The 21,439-nt window shown below is 35.3% G+C and overlaps 1 protein-coding gene across 1 annotated transcript; it reads left to right on the plus strand.

Moving 5' to 3' along the window:
• The first annotated feature begins 1,838 nt into the window (after positions 1 to 1,838).
• LOC134231201 (magnesium transporter NIPA4-like) lies at positions 1,839 to 21,172 on the plus strand. The gene is made up of 12 exons (XM_062713121.1): positions 1,839 to 2,018; positions 2,666 to 2,891; positions 3,006 to 3,062; positions 3,242 to 3,332; positions 4,386 to 4,546; positions 4,724 to 5,034; positions 14,866 to 15,000; positions 16,823 to 17,057; positions 17,645 to 17,701; positions 19,536 to 19,626; positions 19,718 to 19,878; positions 20,196 to 21,172. Exons 2-12 carry the CDS (start codon positions 2,675 to 2,677, stop codon positions 20,843 to 20,845), a joined length of 2,166 nt encoding a protein of 721 aa, XP_062569105.1. The 5' UTR covers positions 1,839 to 2,018; positions 2,666 to 2,674; the 3' UTR covers positions 20,846 to 21,172.
• Positions 21,173 to 21,439: the final 267 nt, after the last annotated feature.

A 21,439-nucleotide genomic window follows, 5' to 3' on the forward strand; every position in this document is an offset into this window, starting at 1 on the left:
CTCATTTGCATGTCCTTCTTACAGTTTTAGGTCAGTCCGTATGTCACAAAATCCTAAACTTTAGTCATAATTCTGAATGAGAAGAGACAGGGCTTTCATATTTCATTTGAATATTACCTGTACCAAAACCTTTCAAATATGCTATGGTTTTCGACCCCTCGATCTTGGCCATGAAGTTTGACCAACTTAAAATTAAAAAATTAACATTACTTTAATTTGCCTTGACTTGTACTCATCTAACATGTACATGTAGTACATCATTAATTTCTTTGTTTCTAGAGAGTCGAAATATCTTTAGGCGTTTTGCACTTTTTTTGCCCATTCTTGTCTCTTAGGATTATGGCAAGCCCTTTTACTATTTATTCGTGAAATAAAAATTTTCTCTCAATAAGAGAGATATCTCTCTAGCATAGAGAGATATCTCTTTAGCTTATAGAGATATCTCTTTGACTAAAAGAGATATAGAGAGATATCTCTTTAAACAAAAGAGATATCTCTTTATGTGAGAGAGATATCTCTTTTACTTAGAGAGATATCTTTATAAGCTAGAGAGATATCTCTTTAAGCGAGAGAGATATCTCTTAAAGTTAGAGAGATATCTCTTTAACAAGGTTAAAAGAGATATCTTTCTTAGTTAGAGAGATATCTCTTTAGATTTTCAAAAAGAGATATCTTTATAAGCTAAAGGATATCTCTTTCCAGTGATTATTAAAAAAATAGAATATAATTAATTCTCCACTTTAAAACGAAAGCGAAACAGGAAGTAAAGTCTCTGGAATAGTTTCTATGTTAAATAGAAAAAAGACTGAGTGCTCAATTAGCAATTACCCAGAATAATACATGTACTGTAGACTAAAAATGCTATAAAAATTCTTTTACTTGAAACAACAAATAATAATGGTAACTTCGTTGATAAAAATGCTAATATTCAGGAAAACGAAAGTAAGCATATATATAATCTCAAATGCAATGGACCGAATTTTCTCAGCTTATGAAATAATCAACTATTTCTAATCTGAGTATTTCCATCAATAAAAAGCTTACTTCCGGTAAAGGGAGAATTCATTTGAAATGGAATTTAAATAAAAAATATGAAGAGAGATATCTCTTTGCAACAAAGAGATATCTCTTTTTGCTTGAGAGATATCTCTTTTAGACACTTTTGAAAGATATCTCGTTCACTTCAAGAGATATCTCTTAAGATAAACTAAGAGAGATATCTCTTTTACTTAAAGAGATATCTCTTTAACTTGGAAAGATATCTCCAAAAGTTAAAGAGATATCTCTTTAGGTGAAAGAGATATCTCTTTAACGTTTAGAGATATCTCTTTTCACGAAAGAGATATCTCTAAAAGAGAAAAAGATATCTTTTCAAATGGAAGAGATATCTCTCTAATAAAAAGAGATATCTCTCTAAGTATAAGAGATATCTCTCTAAGTTTAAAAGATATCTCTTTGTCATAGAGATATCTCTTAAAAATGAGAGATATCTTTTTAAGTTGAGAGATATTTCTATTTTTAAGAGATATCTCTTTAAAATGAGAGATATCTCTGTAATTTTAAGATAAATTTTATTTTCTGAATAAATAGTAAAAGGGCTTGCCATATAGGATAGATAAAGTTTCATCGAGGTATCTTGTTTGCAGTGCTGTAATATGTAGCAGATTTCGAAGCAGCCATGAAATCGGAAACATATCCTAGTTGTACGTGTGTATTCTCTAAAATGATAAAAAGGTGGCGTTCTTTAAAAGGCTCTTGTACGACGTATGACAGTCAATAGAAGTTCATGATTGAATGAATAACAGGATATCGATTATTCCGTCGTATATCACGTGCTTATTTTAGTTCTCGAAGTTTCTTTATTCATTTCTCAATGATTGAAATTGTATGTTGTTTTGTTAAAGGTACTAAGTATATGTAAGTTATGTACTAAAGTACATACTGTACGGACTGTGTTTTTTTCTTCAGAGTTTGCCGTCACATGAATTTGACAGAAGTAAATAAAGATCGCTTCTCAGGTAAGAACGTGCTATCGTCTCGGTCTAGTGCTATTCATCTATTCTTTTGAATTGTCATAATATTTAAAACTATTCAAACTCGATTTTTTTAATATAAAAGTTAAGTTGTAGTTAAAAAATAAAAGAATTATTTGTGAACGGTAAGTATATGGTCTGTTCACACGGCTGAGAGGTACTTGAGGAGAGGAGCTCCTCTCCCCCAACCCCGCTATACCCCGGGACCTTTCTGGTTTTTCCCTGTTCTAGTGATTTATTAACCACAAGTTTGTGATCTAATTCAAACCAAAAATTCAAAAACATACCCAAAATGTTTTTTCTCTACACTAAATACACCCCTGTGCATAAAAATTAGAGGGGGTCCGCACGCATATGAGATTCTGAGTGCTAACGTGATAGTGAGATTTGAAGACGACTCCTTGTTCAAATCTAACACAATATATGACATACAAGTCATGCATGAAATATGAAACAATTAAAACAATAATTTTAGCATGATAGTGGAATAAACAGGGAACAAGGGTTTTCTTTCATTTATGTTCTCATAAAATATTTTGCACCTAAGAATTTTTAAAAAAGGTATTTTATTAATTTCAATTCTTAATTTTTAAAGCTTTAGTCATCAAAGATTCAAATTGTTTGTGTTGTAGACAAGTAAAATGCCTTTCCTGGAAAATCAGTCAATTGTGACCCCTGAAAGCAATGTCAGTGACCCATATAACCGTACATTTCCCCACATGACCCCAGAGGAAGAGGTCAGGAACTTTTACATTGGACTGTTTCTGGCCATCAGCTCCAGTGTGTTTACTGGGTCAAGTTTTATTTTTAAAAAGAGAGGACTTCTCAACTTTGCAAAACATCAAGGCACCAGAGCAGGTATATGTACTATCTGTAAATAAACCGAGTCATTTATTAAGTTGAGTTATGTTGCACAGGGATTTTGAGTGCATATGTAGTACTATGTGTAAATATGGTGTATGTAACTTTCAGGGCAAGGTGGTTATGGCTACCTGAAAGAGTGGTTTTGGTGGACCGGGATGATTCTAAGTAGGTCAAATAATATCTTCACACTATTCTCTTAAGAGAAGTGGACAGCTTTTTGCCTACATTCATAAATGTAACACATTTTATTACTATATATTCCTATCTTAATAAAACTCTAAGAATCTTTTATCAGTTACAAAATATAGCACTATAAATTTTATAAAAATGCCTTTGGTTTTCAGTGATACTAGGGGAATTTGTCAACTTTGCAGCCTATGCATTTGCAAATGCTACATTGGTAGCTCCATTGGGTGTTCTGAGTGTTTTAGTGAGGTGAGTTTGTTTTTAAAATTAAAACTGATTTCAGTAAATTAGAGATATTTTCATTCAGTGACCTAACTAATTGATGCAATGGTTCTGAGTTTGATTCCTAGTCCATTTTATTTTTCTCATTTTCTGTTATATTTGATCCCCCCCCCACTTTACTTTGAATGAAAATTCTTCCAGGGGGTTATAAATCTGGGTTGAGCGTTTTTGACAACATAGAAAATCTTTTACAAAAAATGGTGGTTTGGCCTGTATGGATTAAGAATATTGACCTGGGTAGCTCATTGGAAGGAGCAACTGACCAGTAATGCAGGGGCCCCTGGTTTAGGTCTAAGAACAGCCATGCATTTTCTGTTTTCCTGTCACACTTTCATCACTGCAAGGTTAATCATCAGCATCTTCATCCTCAAGATGAATGGACTACATTGTATTTAGATAGAAACAAGAAGCGTTTGTGAAACACTATGTGCCCGGCGGCAACAAAGTTTGAAAAAAGCTATTTTGACCTTGATGTCATGTGAAAAAAATTAATATAGTACATGTGTAATTAGTTGAGTATGCATTCCAAATATGAAGTCCCTATCTCTCTTTCAAAAAATATGGTTAAGATTCAAACAAGCTATTTTTAGCATGTAGATCACAGTCAAGGTTATTGATCTTGGTGTCATTTGGAAGAGCCTTATGATTGAAGTAAACATACCAAATATGAAGTCTCTATCTTTCATGGTTCAAAAGTTATGGCAAAGGTTAAAGTTTGAAAAAGGTATTTTTAGCATAAAGGTCACAGTCAATGTCACAAGTTCATTGATCTTGGAGTCAATTCAAAGAGCTTCATTAGTGGAGTATGCATACCAAATATGAAGTCTCTATCTTTCATGGTTCAAAAATTATTGAGAATGTTCAAGTTTGCAGACAAACAGACAGACAGGACAAAAACATTTACGACCCAGATCTATCGATCTGGGCGCAAAGAAAAACTATCTGCATATGATTTATATGATTTTTTAAAGAACGAAGTAGTTGCAAAAGAAGTTGCTTCAAGATTTTCTTCTTTTGCAGTGGAGTGTTATCCTCAAAATTTCTAAAGGAGAGGCTGAATTTGTTAGGAAAAGTAGGCTGCGGGATGTGCGTTGTGGGGTCAACAGTTATTGTTCTTCATTCCCCAAAGGAACAGGAGATTGCAAGCATGGATGAATTAATTGAGAAAATGAAAGATCCAGGTAAACAGCTGTACTATTGATTTACTCTGTAGGGCAATCTTGTATTCCGTATTGAACCTTCTGTTGAACCTTTTTGCATTGTTGAAGTTTGCATTATAACAAGCAAAGAAGTCTACAGTATACATGTATATGTACTGATTTGAAATTTTCAATATAACTTTCTCTACATATTTTCAGTATTTATAGTGATCGCTGCCTTGGTGTTGATTGTGACCATCCTCACCATTATCTTCCTATCCCCTCGCTATGGACAGAAAACAGTCATCATCTATATCATTATATGTTCTAACATGGGATCCTTTACAGTTCTAGGCTGCAAAGGGTTAGGAGTGGCTCTCAGGGAAACCTTCAAAGGCAGGAACGAGTTCACAAACTGGTTAACCTGGGTTCTACTGGTAGTGGTGGTAGTGTGTATATTATTCGAACTCAATTACCTCAACAGAGCCTTAGATACTTACAACACAGCAGTTGTGATTCCAGTTTACTATGTATTTTTCACATCCGTTGTTATCTTTATGTCTGCTATCCTGTATAAGGAATGGGGAAGCATGGATGGAATAGGAATTACAACAGAAATCTGTGGTTTCCTGACCATAATAGGTGGCATTTTCTTGTTACAAGCATTCAAGAGCATGGATGTTTCCCTGAGTAATCTCCCCAAGGCAAAGAAGGAAGATCTTAGAACTCCAGATGACGAGAATGGAGAAGTACCAGTGTTACACATCCAGTCAGACTCAGAGGATGGTCAGTCCTTGACAGATAACATCACACATTGAGGGCTAGGTACTTATAAAAATATAGGAATGTATTAAAATTAATTCATATTTTCCCACTACATATTTATTTGAACGATAAAAGAAAAAAATCATGTAAATTTTGAAAAGAAATCCAAACTGTATCATAATAATGTTTTTGATATAATTCCGTGTCATGAATGCAGGTTTTATCTGAAGATAATAACCATTTAGTCCATCAGTGAGGGATGTTTGAGTCCTCTGTCGAATCTAATTGCAAGGTGGGCATTAATACCTTTAAAATACCAGCGGTAATTAACATATTTTTGATCAACTTCAAATTGATGTCAGTTTTTATTTACAGAGTTCTACTTTTCAGTATTTGTAGGTTGTTTACAGCCTTGTCTCAGACAACAGTTTGTCTTAGTAACCCAAGAGCCAAGAATTTGACTACATGGAGAAAAGAATCACCTCAAAATACTGAAACCTATCTGTTCTGTGATACTGCCATGTAATAATTTAAGTAAAGTGTTTTTCAATAAGTATAAATATTTAATAAAATTTGAAACAAATATTTGAATGTGTTGTATTTTCTGCTGCTGCAATTTTTTTGCGTCCTCATTCCTGAAATTAGCCATTTAAGTTCTGCATTTTCAATTTCTGCGGTTGCATTATACAATGTACTGCCTTTTTACGGAATTAAGACCACCAAATTCAGAAGATTTGGTAGAACACTGCTAATAATGTAAGAATGTTGATCAAGGTTTATGAGAAGTGGTACAAAGCCCTTCCATACTCAAGTTAATCTTCTTAAACTATTTTAGAAATTATTTTACTTCAAGCTTCGCGATCAGTTGACTGCCATACGCACAACATCAAATTTGCACCACCTAATTCTAGACAGATTCTTAAACAAATTTGTTTATTTTATCCTCCTCTCAACCCTTTCTATTCGCCTCTCTAGGCGAAAAACTGGCTTGATTTGAATTGTCTGAGTTATTGAAGTAAATTCTAATTCAAGCGAGTTTATAGCTTGTAGATGCGACTATATTCTCTGATGGGCTCACCAACAGCTGTGACAAGAATGGAACTGAACTGTTGATCTTCATTTATTCTAAATTGATTTTGAGTCCTGTTCCTGCTAATGATTTTACAGGGTGAGTTGTTTTGTCCTGAACATTACTGACTGTGTTTGTCACCTAACCTATAGCTATTCTCTTCTTGCCCGCTGGCACATAAGGCCCCAATACACTGCCTCCACCTGCCTCTGTATTTGACTGCGGCCCTCGCTGACGTCCAGCTATTCCATCCCAGCTGTAGCCTTTCTTGCTCCGTGGTCCTCCTCCAAGTTGTTTTTGGCCGGCCTACTTTCCAATTTCCTTCTGGATGCCATGTCAATGCGGTGGTACATATCCAGGTGTTATCCATCCTCCGTACATGGCCAATCAAATCCAACTTCATAGGAGTTACTATCTCACTTGCTCTAGCCTCCTTTGTTCTATGATGGAGCTCTTCATTTGACATTTTCTCATGCCATCTTACTCTCAAGATCTTTGTAAGGCATCTAATCTGGAAGGTGTCTATTTTCCTTTTGTCTCTCTTCGCTGTTTTCCGTGTTTCACTTCCATACATGAGAACCGACAGGACCAAGCTGTTAAATAACCTTACTTTTGCTTTAATGGAAAATTTTGATGAGCTCCAGATATTTCTGGGCCTTCCAATTGGAGACGGCTTTTCCCAGTCTGTTGGTAATGTCCTCATGAGATCCCCCCCCCTTTGTTGTTATCACACGTTCAAGGTTAGTAAATGTTTCTACATCCTCAAGGTCTTGCCCATCAATCTCGACTGGCTCTTTTATGTCAGAGTTGAACCTCATCACTTTGGTTTTCTCGATGTTTACTCTGTGTTTATAGCTTGTCTAGCAGTTTTATTTAGTCTTTGTGTCTTTTGCTGGGCGTCCCGAAATTTTGAGGAAAATAGAGGAAGATCATCTGCGAAGACTAGATCTTGGAGTTTTGTTGTGAAATTCCACCCTATTCTTGTTGGTTCCGTTTCTGTAGTTCTTTTCATTACGAAGTCTATAAACAACAGAAATAGGAATCCAGACATTGTGCAACCCTGCCTCATTTCTGTTGTTATCTGGAACCAGTCTGTTTCTTCTCCATCTTTAGGACTGCACATTGGAATGATTCATATAGGATTTTCACCATTATGACCAGTTTGTCTGGGATGCCATAAAACTTCATGATAGACCAAAGGCTCTCTCTGCGAATGGAATCAAACGCCTTTTCAAAGTCATCATGATTTACAAACAATGTTGAGTTCCATTCGGTACATTGTTACGGAGTGTAAATAGTTGTTCTGTTGTACTTCTGAGGCCAGCTTGTTCCTCATGCAGCTGTTTTTCCACTCCATCTTGGATTCTTTGTATTACTTTTCTGGAGAATACACAGACACATGTGTTAGACCTCTATAATTATCACATATCGATCTATCACTTTTCTTTGGAATCTTCACAATCAGGCCTTTACTCCAAACCAATGGTATGGTTTCTTGTTTCCAGATTGTTGAAACTAGACTTTTCCAAATATTTCGCTGTTGTCTCTGTGTCTGCTTTTAACATCTCAGCTGTTATCCCATCTACTCCTCCAGCTTTTCCATTCTTTAGTTTCTTTATAGCCTTGACGATTTCCTCTTTCCGTATGGGCCCGCGTGGGGCAATGGTCAGTGCGTCCGCTCTAGTGTCACGAAGTAAGGAGTTGATCCTTACGTCACGGGTTCGAATCCCACTGTGAGACGTGGGGACCGGTCCTTCGGATGAGTTCGTATAAACCGAGGTCCCGTGTCACAGTAGATTCTGGCACTAAAAAAACCTCTCATTACTCAGTGGCCCTGATTGCCGAGTAAAGGACAAAATTTGCAGTTCTCCATCGGCAAGTGGTGGCGTCTACATATGAGCACTGAAAGAAAAACCTAGTGAATTTAACTAGTGTTGGTCATGATTAGTAAACTTTCATTTCACTGGTTAAGATAGTGAGTTGTGGAGCGGGGGTCGTATAGATACTTAGATACCTAGTGAAAGTTACTTATATCAATTTTAAATTTACTAATCTTATCTAGTAAATAATAAAATAAAACAGTACCAATATCTGGTAAAACTACTTTTAAGGTAGTGATTGTATGGACAGTAAATTTACTAGTTTTCTTCGTGACTTTAACTAGTTATTTTTTTACAGTGAGTGAAAAATTCTCGAGAGGGACGTTAAACAATATACAATCAATCAATCTTTCCGTATGGGATTTGTATCTATCTCATCTACTACTTGTTCTTCGCTTTCAACTTCTAATAGATGTTCGGGTTGTGGCTTTATGTCATTTTGTTAATAAGCATTCTGATTGTACACACAAGTACTCTGAAGTCGACATCAAAAAGATGCTTGAGTTTCTAATTGACAATATCATTGTTGTTTTTGGAGACCAGGTCTTCCAACAATCTTTTGGAATTCCTATGGGTACCAATTGCGCCCCGTTATTAGCAGACCTATTTTTGTATTCATATGAAGCAGAATTTGTGCAAAATCATATGCGTGAAAAGAAGAAAACGCTTGCTGTGGCCTTCATCTCGACATTTAGATATATCGACGACGTACTGTCAATTAACAATGGTAATTTCCATTCTTATGTCGATACGATATATATCCTGGTGAGTTTGAGACAAAAGATACCACAGAGTCTGACACATCTGTTTCATATTTAGATATTTTACTTGAAAAAGACGTTAATGGTAATCTAACAACCAAGCTCTGTGATAAACGTGATGACTTAAACTTTTCTATCGTCAACTTCCCTTACTTATGCAGCAATTATTATACCTTCATCGCCTGCATACGGAGTTTACATATCTCAGTTGATAAGAAACGCAAGAGGATGTTCTACGTATAAACAATTTCTACAACGAGGTAAATTATTGACAAACAAGTTGATGAAACAAGAGTTTCAGAGGGCTTGTTAAAAGTCATCATTTTGTAAGTTCTATGTTCGATACAATGACCTTGTCAGCAAATACAATTTATCATTGAGTCATATGCTGACTGACGTTTTTCGTACTTATTGTTAATCCATTATACATACACTGAATTGACGACGGATTTTTCCGTTATTTCCCGATCATGACAAGGAGCACACGGCGAGTGTAACCGGTCGGCAGGGGATGCTTACTCCTCCATGGCACCTGATCCCACCTCTGATGTTTTGAAGGTCCGTGTTTGCTCTGCTCCTATTTTGTATTGTTTTGTGGATTTTTGATCTGGAATACTGTTCGTTATCTCCATATGTTTCATCCAGGAGATCTTGTATATGTCTTGGTTTACAAGGAAATTATTCCTGTGATGAATAAGTTGTTGATCTCGCAGATATCCAATAGCCGTTCTTCATTTCCATTTCGTTCTCCTATTCCGTGTTTCCCCATGGCACTTTCATGGCCTTTGTTGTTGTTACCAGCCTTTGCATTGAAATCTCTTATGCTAATGAGCAGTATGGCATGTTTTGGAATGTTATTAATAACTTTCTGCAATTGTTCCATGAATGCTTCTTTTATCTCTTCAGGGCTCTTATTTGCTGCTGAGTAAACCACTATCAGGTTTATCTTTAGAGCTGATGTGTAGAATCTTGCATACATCAATCTCTTATTTATGGGTTTCCATTCCATCAGTGACTTCTTAGCTTTCTTTTCATCATTATTCCTACTCCTTCTTGATGTAATCCATCCTCTCGTCCTAAGTAAAGCACTAGTTTCCCACTTTGTAATGTAGTTTTTCCATTCATAGCCCATCTGACTTCGCTTAATCCTATTAGATCCAGCCGGTATCTATCCTTTTCCTGTTCCATCTGGGCTGTTTTCCCTGTAATATACATGGATCTCACATTCCAGCTCCCTATATATATGTTGTTTGGTGTGTGCATAGGGACTTCGGCCTGTGGACTTCCAAATGGCTTTCATCCACCTGCGTCATGTTGTCCTCAGCATAATCATTTAACACAGAGGGCTAACATCCCCCTGTGTGCTCAGTGTATTTTGGGTTTCCGTAATCATGAGGATTTTACTCTGCGTGGTGATTAGCCATGCAGAAACCCCCTGGACCCCCTGGACCCCCTGCACTCGGGAGGCCAGTAGTTTTCTGTTGGGGGTTTCCTTCCCTTAGCCACATTTTCCAGTCATAAAGGCGCCGGAGTCTCGCCTTTCAGCACTGTCACTCATCTACCAAAGTATTACCAGGGATACCAAACGTGGAGGTGTGACATGTGATTCGCTGCCAGAACCTGTTTGAGACGGTTGGCATTACTCGAGGTTTTGTAAGCTGAGACCGAGTAGGTTTGACACAAAGACCTAGTGGCGTTGGACACACCCCTCGAGCCCGAACCAGCATTTGACTGTGTTTGTGCAAACGATTGACTAATTGATTGTATATTGTTTAAAGTCCCTCTCGAGAATTTTTCACTCATATGGAGACGCCCCTTCGTGCCGGTGGAGAGCTGCAAATTTTGTCCTATACTGCACTCAGGGCCATTGAGCAGGGAGGGATCTTTTTCGTGCCATCACCTACTGCGACACGGGACCTCGGTTTATACGGTCTCATTCGATGGACCGGTCTCTACGTCCCATTGTGGGATTCGAACCCGCGACGTAAGGATCAACTCCTTACTTCGCAACTCTAGAGCAGACGCTCTAATCGCTGCGCCACGCGGGCGACTTGTGACAAAGAATATTCAGGTATAATTCGATAAAGTCGAGATTCTTACTCTAGAGCAGACGCTCTAATCGCTGCGCCACGCGGGCGACTTGTGACAAAGAATATTCAGGTATAATTCGATAAAGTCGGGATTCTTTAACTACATCAGGAGTGTCTACTGTATACCATTATTTCTGCCTTATGTGGTAGTCCCTATGATCCAGTCTAACCAAGAGGAAGAGATGACAGCAAATTAACATCCTTGTCGAACTCCTGTCTTGACCTCATAACTCTTGACCTCTCACCTCAACATTGGCAACACCTTGAGGCCTGTTCAGCAGAGCGAACGTTCGCGAGCGCTCGCCAAAATTAATATTGGAGGTATAGGAAATTTGGCGAGCGCTTGCGAACGTTCGCTCTGCTGAACAGGCCTCTGCTTTCATGCCAAGATAGATGTTACGAATCAGGGAGACGAGCTTCTCGTGTATTCCATAGTGCCTCAGTATCAGTCAACGCCATCAAATGCTTTCTCGTAAATCGAGAAACTTCCAAGTTGAAACGGGGAGGGGGGTTCCACGTCATTTATTGTTCAATGACGGTGTGCAAACTGGCTATCTGTTCAGCATATGATATGTAGCGACTAAAAACAGCCTGTTGGTTACAGAGCTTTGGGTCCACTGCTTCTTTTGTCCATTTCTTTGGAATGTTCTCTTCCTTCCATATTTTCTTAAAGAGGTGTGTGCAAGATGTTAACAGCTGTCTCTGTATCAGCTTTGATGGCTTCCACTGGTTTCTAGTCAGCCACTGTCGCTTTTCCGTTTTTTCAGTGGGGTAATATTTCTCCTAATGTCTTTGTTGGCTTGTTGCAGTCGAGTGAAACATCTGGTTGTTTGTCTGGTGGTGTTTCTGGTGTTGATCTCCTTGATAATTCTCCAAAGTGTTCTATCCATCTCTTTAATTGTTCTTCTGTTGTTGTTAGAGGGTTCTTGTTCTTCAATAGCTTGTCTTTTTCCTGGAACTTGTTGGAAAGCTTCTTGTGACCATGCATACTACTAGTATACAATACTAGTACTCTAAAATTTCTTCAGCTTGTTTGACCAGGTTGTGAATGTGATCCTGTTTATATTTTTTCTTCTTCTTTATCTGCGGCTTTGGAGATCTCTTGAGATTTGCATTTTCTGTTCTTATCTGGATTTAGTTTAGTGCCATTATCCATTCCTTCCTCACATCCATTTTCCTCACTGTATCAACAGAGATCCACTCTTTGTGTTGAAATTCTCTTTCTTCCACTCTTTCTTCTGTCGAGGACTTCTTCACATGTATCTCGCCACATGCATTTCTTTGATGTGTTGCTTTTGGGTCTCGGTGATGTTGGTTTGTACATGTAGCATTGTTTTCTGGCTGGTCTTGTAGCGGCTAGTATTTGTTGAACATGCTAACGCAGAAAGCTGTCATGTGTCGGGTTTAGTTGTCAGAGACTATAAGAGGCGCATTATTTGAGGAACATTTAAAATGGACAATGGGGGCTTATCCCCATAGCAACCCCTCGGCTATGAAACCTTTGGAACTTTTGCTATGGTTAACAAAATAGAAACTTTATTCAGAACTACGAGAACTATTTCCTCTTTAAATTTTTTTCTAATCTAGATTGAAATTAGAATTATTTTATATTATGAGGCGCTGTTTTGGTATTTAATGGCAAAAACCTATTCGAATAGGTGACATTATTATTTTATTACTTTATTTTTCGGTGTTCCACACTACTAATAATGTAATGTTATAATAATGCAAAGAAGAGTGGAAAACGTAGTGGGATATAACGTCAGGATAAGTTATTCTTGGTATATGCTCGTATCTGAAAAATATTTCAGTATTGCAATTTTTAGAATTTGTCAATTTTCATTTTGCGACCAATACTGTATTTCCAAAAAAATGGAGCCAAATATTTGTTTTTGGAATATGATATAGAAAGGACCAATATATTATTATGACACATCTGCTTCGTATATTTAGATATTATATTAGAAAAAGACATAAATGGTTTTCTAACGACAAATCTTTCTGAATTAATTGTAATGACTAATCTTTTCAATCTTCAACTACCCTCACTTATGCAGTGCACATACCCTTATCAACTGCATATGGGGTTTTAATCTCTCAAATGATTCGAAACGCAAGAGCATAACTATGGACAATTTCTAAAACTGGGTAAGTTATTGACAAACAAGTTGATGAAACAATAACATCAACTTACAGTCTCGTTTAAAGTCATTGTTTCGTATTGTCCATAGTTGATACAATGACCTAAGTGTCAGATAATACAATCTATCATTAGGTCAAATAATCACTGATGTCTTTTTTATACTCGTTGTTGGAGCTTTTTCGGCGGATTTTCCATTAATTCCCGTTCATGACAAGGAGGACACGGCGGGTGTGGCCGATCGGCAGGGAGGATCATCCCTCCGTGCATGGCACCTGATCCCATCGCCTGATGTTTTAGAGGTCATTGTTAGCCAATCGATTGCTCACATCATGAAATCGAAAAATTAGACAGTTATTCCTTAATTAATGTACTTTATAAAATTGTATATAGACAAATAAATCTAACTTTACGAAGTTATCCTTTTCTTATTTCGGAATTTGTCGTATTTGGTCTTGCTAATAGAGACAGTTAAAAACAGGAAGTACACCTGTTGGCTCTCACACTGCACTGGAAGGAAAACAATACCCCAAGCACAATCGATATTTCTGCCAATATTCATCAATTATATATACAATTTGATATACAAGATATGGCTTTAAAACCCAGGACATGGTAAGATGATTGAAGCACATATTCTCATACACAAATACTTGAACAATGTGTTCATAAGCCATGTCTAGGATGTTGGTGTACCGGTAGAATTGAGATAATTATATAACTTCCCCCTACCGATCACATTTCGTATATCCTATGAGAATAAAAGACAACTTTCATGATAATCTCGCTTCCACGTGTCAGATCTATTTTTAGATACTGTCACATCGAGCATGGCGGAATGTTTATATTCAGGTTGATCTCTGGCCTAGGGAATTGCTCAATATTTAAATCTGGAATCTATATAGGGGTATTTTAAAATCTCTGTATGGGGCTTTCGGTGCATGTTGACACATGTTTTGTCATTGACATTGAGTGAAATCATTGATCATTGTATTTGATGAGTTTTGGTGTTCTAAGGTGGATTTACAAAAGGAGATAGAAATTTTCTTCTGTTTTAACAAGGTGAGGTAACTGTTGTGTGGTATTTTCACTGGAGTAGATAATGTTCTGCACGCATAGCATAGTAACCAAGTAACAAGACAAACATTCGGCTTTTAATGTGATTAAAAACAAAGGTGCTTCAGGAATACCAAAGTAGTGAGCCAGAAAGTTATCAATGGATGAAAACTATAAAACTTGAGAAAGTTACACAGGTTTACATTGATACTATCAGTCAGTATTACAAATTCAGAAGTCTACAAGCTTAAAATTAATTTTCCCTCTATACTTGTCAGTGTATAATATGCTTAAATGAAACATTTACCTAGTACATGTAGTCATGTCCTAAATTACATACCCAGTACCAATAACTAGAGTTAAAAGGTAGACTGGAAATAAGTACAATGCAGAAATTGCATATCTGAGTTTGTAAATTTTTTTGAAAGGTTAAAGTCCTCTTTTTCAAAAACTGTAATACTGTTACAACAATATATATCTAGTCTATGCTGTGCAATTTAATCTACTTGTTTAAATGGATAGAGGTTCCTAATTGTTGTTTTGTTTTATAGAGTTGAAAATTTTGGTTTAGTTGAAAAATTTGTGAGTGTTTTCTTGTAGAAACCAATTCAAGTTCTCTCAGGAGTCGTACCGATTTTGGTACTTTTGTTTTTGCTGTATTGGTACATAATGTTCAACGACACTGGACAGTCCTTTTCCAGTGTTTTATCTACAACACTATCTAGCACCCCAAAGGTAAGGCTCGGGCACCCATTTCCTGCATGGCTGCTGATTTTGGATGTTGGTCACATAATCTTTTTTTCTTAGCTAGACCCTTTTTTCTTTGTGGTTCCTGTTTGTTTTAATTCTTCACTTTCAAGATGAAACCTGTGAACATAACTGTTTTCTGTAATGCACTGGTACATGTAGATTACTGTCATTAACACTTCTATTCAGTATATTGGTTTATTTTCATTATATGGACATATATTTACTGAAAACCACTCCTTCCTATATATTTTCTGAAAATGATCCATATCTGATTATATTATCATAATAAATTATATGTAATCTTTAATTCTTATACACTTAATTTCTTGTCTATTTATTACATTATGTACATGTTTTGTGTGTTTAGAAATTTATTTATTGATTTGGAACAAATTTAAATGTCCTTTGAAAATATATATTACATATAAATTACTATAGACTTTTGATATTAAAGAAATTTTCCTTATTAATAATTATAGATATATATGAAAAAAAATTGAAAATAACTTGTTACTAGTACCAGGGTAATTTAAACACATATCGGTAATACATGTACATGCAGACAGTTGTACTCTATCTCCAAACGATTACAATATGATATGAAGGAAAGATCGAGAAATCTCAGAGAAATGAAACACTCTTGCATGGTGAAGTTACAAGTTATTGACAGGAAAATGTGGATGTAGTCAATGATCGTGATGAAAAAATAGCCTACCTTTGATTTGTTATTGATTTTTATTAAGGCTTACTGAAACTGATGATTTACACATTGTTAGAATTAGGAGATAGCACCCGCAGAAAATGTATGTTTTCCAGCTGTCTCTTGTCCTGTGACATTTTACATGTATTTCAATTGATAAAATGGCTTTCACTGGGGCTATGTTAGATTCAAATTTCACTTACTTTTTTCACCCATATTTTTTTTATGGCATTGGTTCAGTATACTTTTTAAATTCACCAGTTACTTCCATTATTATTTCTTTGAATTAGTGAATGCAATTTTTAAAAATATGCATGTATGTGATACTGTCACCCTTAGAAATAACTAGGACAGCGGTACACATGATCATGTTGCAACATTTGTTGGGGGTATACAATGATCTGTATTCAACTATAGTAGACAGAAAATCAGGAAAAGAAAATATTTAAATTTGGGTTCAGCCTAGATTAAAAGCTTTATGAAATGGACTTTTGTGCTCCACTGAAATTAATTTTCTGTGTGATTTTGTGTCAAGTCATGTATAATGCAGTCTTTCAGCATTATTAAAATGTGTATTGAAGTGCAATGTCTTGATATAAATTATGGGTGACTTGTGATACAAATTATGTTAGAGCACTAGCTAATTTTTAAAATCATCGATGTTTCTCTAAAATTCATAGCAAGCTCATTGTAATATCCATTGTCATTTCATGAGTTCCTTAACATTCCTTTATCTTGTGTAGTCAAGCGGATATTTTTGAAGTATTTCAAGAAAATTTTAAGAAAACACTGCATTCCCTTTGTACCTGCAATTTTTTTTTGTTTATTCGTGACCATTGAAGACAGATCTACTCAAATGCTCTTTAACCAACTGTAATGAAACCAACATAAAAAATATCAGGGGAAAATTGATTAATGTACTCAGAACCCTTATATTTACATTCTAAACATTACGTATTTGTTGAAGTTTTAAATGATTTGCCTTCATGGGTGACCGCAGTTGGGTTAAATTAAATGTTGAAATCCTGCTTCTTTTATCTTCTAAAGTCACATACACATGGAAAGATATTAGGATACTGGTTTCAACCATTTCAAATTTCATTGCAGCCTTCCGGCATGCCTGCCGTAGGAAACACTACAGTGGAAGTAGCTGTAGACAATACAACTAACATCACTGATCTGTCCAATCAGACGATGCCCTACACGACCCCAGAGGAAGAGGTCAGGAACTTTTACATTGGTCTGTTCCTGGCCATCAGCTCTAGTGTGTTTATTGGGACCAGTTTTATTTTCAAGAAGAGGGGACTGCTTAAACTTGCAAAATACCAGGCAACTCGAGCAGGTAGGGAAAAAACTCTGAGGAGACTCTAAGTTAAGAATATTGATACATTGTAATTAGAGATAAGGAGCCCATTGTGTTTAGGCATTTAAAGTAATTTAGATTTAGATCTAAAGAGTATTGACAAACTTTGTAGACTGTGATACTGAACTGATATCTATCAATACTATTCTGTCTACATCAGAAATTTTATTGAGCCTGTGTGAGCTTTGGTTCATTTACACACGTAATACCAGCATATTTTTTCAGACTTTTCTGATTGGTTAATCAGGTTGGGATGTTCCTAGTACCACCAATCATGTTGACCTTAGCTTTGACCTTTGACCTTGAAGTTGATTTATGCCATGCACTTTGAGTACACCTTGACACAGTCATAATGTAAATTAATTCCACATGGAAAATGCATATCTATAGTATTGAAACAAGGTTAGGTTTAAGTAGGCTACTCACTCAACTTATTCCTGATATTCTTCATGTGGATGCTTGAGCTGTTCATAATCTAAAGAATTAACTTCAATTTTAAATAATATTGTACATTCTATGGCCTGCTTTGGTTTTCTAAAACTAATGTTTTATTTATTTGTCTGCAGGAGAGGGTGGCTATGGATACCTGAAAGAATGGTTATGGTGGGCTGGAATGATTCTCAGTAAGTGCTTTTATGTGTATTAGATACACATTGTGGTGAGTTTATAAATGTGTCAATAAATACTGATATTTCCTGAAGATATAATGTAAGTTAACTTTTCCCCAATAAATATTATCATAAATATCCACTGTAAATGTTATACATGGCATTTTGATCAATATATATAGTGATAATTTACCCAGGTGATTCCTTTATGGACAGCCTTTTTAACTGTCAGCTACTGAGATTTAGATCTACGGTAGCAAATATATAAACCAGTATAAAGGTTTAAGGAAGTTCCATACTCAGGTTCGGAAAATTGGGAGTTGAGTACTTGAAAATGCTCAAAAATATATCCCTGATTCTCAAAGTAATGTGAAAATTAACCCCTGATATTCAAGTTTTTCATCATTATTGTTCATATTATGTATTTATAGGAAAATTACCAAATTTTAAACATGTTTTCAGGAAATGCTAATAAATGCATGTGCTATGCATTTTCCATTTGAAAATTGATCAAGAAATATATTTGAGGACAAAAAACTATAGGTATCCAAGCATTTGGAAAAAATTGGCAATTTCTGTTAAATACTTTTATGCTCAGTTGCGACTTCAGTTCTATTTACTTCATTTAAGCTTTTATAATACGAAGCATAAAAGGCTTGACATTACACATTATTTTAATTTTATATCATACTAATAAATGTAAGTTAAGGACAGATGATAAAGACAAACTTTTATCAAAAATCTTGAAAAAAAAAGTCATGTTGATATAAGTATAATGAATAGGTTTCACCACCAAGATTTTATTTTTTTTTTTTTTTCATTCAAAATTTCACAAGAAGTGGATTGAAATTGACAAAAATCTGTATAGATTTATAAGGATGATGGCAAAAAAAGTAGAATTTTGAACATTTAATATGAGACATCTGTCCTTATTAATGTACCTGGTAATATACTAATGTCAACTTTTTACAAGACCATTTCTAAGACTTCAGAAAATTTTGATTTACAGTGAGATGCATGAAATGAAAATTGTTGCATGAAATAAATTTGATTTCAAGCTTATTTTGAGCTTTTTTTAATTTAATTATAACTTTAAGAATTATATTGTTCCTAGCTTAGTGCAGATATCCTTAATTAAGGTAGTACTAAAATGTACACGGAATTAAAAAAAATACTTAAAAATAAGAACCAGTATCTCCTGTAATTGATTTATCTTTGGAATAATGTTGTATTATATTTAAATATAACAGAATAGAGGATTGACTTAATGTTATGAGGGTTTCTAAGAATAAAAAAAATCTTTATACTTGCATGAATTGACAATATGCTGCTACTGTCAGTAATAATGTATACCTTTTCACTTCACATAAAAGACATCTTAAAATCATGTACATTGAAAATTATTTGAAAGGTTATATTTCTATGCTATTACAAACAGGCAATGAATATTAAAACTATTATATGTATCCATTGAGCTGAATTATTAGCAGCAACATTGACCTACTAGTAACCTAGAAATCTATAAACACAATTAATTTAACTCTATTTCTCTTTAGATCTAGGTCAATATTAATATCACTGAGATGAACAGTTCACTTTTACCATTTAACTAGTAAAAAAGATACTTTTATAATGATATTCAATGTGATGGATATATGTTTCAAAAATCTCACTTTCATCCAAGACACAGCAATGTATTGGACAAAAGCAAAGATAAGAAGTTAAGAGTTAAATATAGCCATGCAGACACAATCTCTAGTTTATTTTCAGAAGAAAAACAAATTCATGGTACTTATCTGCACTCTGTCTTACTGTACAAATAGCTGATTTCAATGTTTTCTTTTCCCAGTGATACTTGGAGAATTTGCTAACTTTGCAGCCTATGCCTTTGCACCAGCAACCATGGTTACACCTTTAGGGGCTTTGAGTGTTCTTGTGAGGTTTGTAGATTTTGAATATTTACCTCTTCATTATTGAAGTCATGATTTAGTTATGGGTATCACAGTAGTTTATCATTTGATTTTCTTTCAGTGCCGTCTTGTCCTCCAAATTTCTGAAGGAGAAGCTGAACTTGCTGGGTAAGATAGGCTGTGGACTGTGTATTATAGGATCAACTGTTATGGTTCTACACTCCCCCAAAGAACAGGAAGTAGAGAGTATGGAGGATCTAGTCGAGAAAATCAAAGATCCAGGTACTTTGTTTTACTGACAGAATTATACAATAGAAATCAAATATTAATTAGTTTATAAAACCTGTTTCATATTAGAAACTGGAAATTAGTGTTTTTTAAGTCATATTTCTGCTACATTAGCAAAATGTAGTTACCGGTACTAAATTTTTTACTTCGTATAGCAGTTTTAGATATTAACTAAAACTTATGAAAAAAATATTAGAAAGGAAATATGAGAGGTTGCCAAGCTTGTAGAATTGAGTGAGAATTATCTTCATACTCTGGGAATATTAGAAACTCAAGTACATGTAGTATAATACTTATTGCTTCTGTTTCAGTATTTATTGTGATGGCTATTGTGCTGTTGACGATAGCTGTTCTCACCATCATCTTCTTGGCTCCACGCTACGGACAGAAAACTGTCATAGTCTACATCACTATATGTTCCTCTCTTGGTGCGTTTACCGTCATGGGCTGCAAAGGTGTAGGTGTTGCCATCAAAGAAACCTTCAAAGGCAGGAACGAGTTCACAAACTGGTTAACCTGGGTTCTACTGGTAGTGGTGGTAGTGTGTATATTATTCCAGCTCAATTATCTCAACAGAGCCTTAGACACTTACAACACAGCTGTTGTGACTCCTATTTATTACGTTTTCTTCACGTCCTTTGTTATATTTATGTCTGTGATATTATACAAGGAGTGGGGGAACATGAGTGGAGTGGACATAGCGGGGGATTTATGTGGTTTCTTGACCATAGTGGTGGGTATTTTCTTGTTGCAAGCCTTTAAAGACATGAACATTTCCCTGGCAAATCTTCCTAAAGCCAGGAAGGAGGACAGCTTACACAACGGGGAGGTGTTAGTAGAACGGTACCATGACGATGACGATGAACAGCATCTCCTTGACAATGACAGCGAGGAACCCTCACTACAGATTCAGACTGACTACGACGATCCTCAGTCTTTTTCTGAAGAATTCAGGCCTTAATTCATTGTCTTCAAAAACTTACCACATTCCAGCATAATATGACATTTAACCAGAGTCAGGAGTATCAGGATGGATAGTCTTTCTCAGAATTATTCAGGCACTAAATACATTTTTGTCTCTCTGTTTTATTTTTTGTAGCATGCCATGACTGTTGTCCATATTTTGAGAGATGATCATGATATATAGTCTATTTATTGTTGTCAAATGTTTGTCATGGATCTAACTAAATGCAGTTTTCATCCATAAAGAGATTTATTTTTTAAATCATTTGTTCCATGATGAATGAATCATTATTACCTTTACTTAAATACAGGTCTTTATAAGTGTCATTATGTGAGAATGGTAGCTTTATCATATATATATTTATAAACATATAAAAGAAGAAGTTATATATTTTGTACAGAGAATTTTTTTTTATGATAATAGTCTTATGAGATATAAATTGCTTTTAAAATAAATTTTTATAACTAATGTATATATTATTGCCTTTGATCAGACAGACATGGGATTTTTTTCAAACCTTTGTTTAGTATAAAGTTTTTATTCCAAATGTTGTACATTCTGGAATCTTGCTTATTATGATGTAAACCTCCC

Source organism: Saccostrea cucullata, unplaced genomic scaffold, assembly GCF_032062105.1.
Source record: "Saccostrea cucullata isolate Sc308-1 unplaced genomic scaffold, CSIRO_AGI_Scuc_v1 ctg1020, whole genome shotgun sequence".
NCBI lineage: Eukaryota > Metazoa > Mollusca > Bivalvia > Ostreida > Ostreidae > Saccostrea > Saccostrea cuccullata.

Excerpts from the sequence above, each read along its gene's own strand:
- LOC134231201 (XM_062713121.1), top strand. The coding sequence starts at position 2,675 with ATGCCTTTCCTGGAAAATCAGTCAATTGTGACCCCTGAAAGCAATGTC. Across the intron at positions 5,035-14,865 it reads TTGTGATTCCAGTTTACTAT|AAACCAATTCAAGTTCTCTC; the intron begins GTATTTTTCACA and ends GTTTTCTTGTAG. Across the intron at positions 19,879-20,195 it reads CGAGAAAATCAAAGATCCAG|TATTTATTGTGATGGCTATT; the intron begins GTACTTTGTTTT and ends CTTCTGTTTCAG.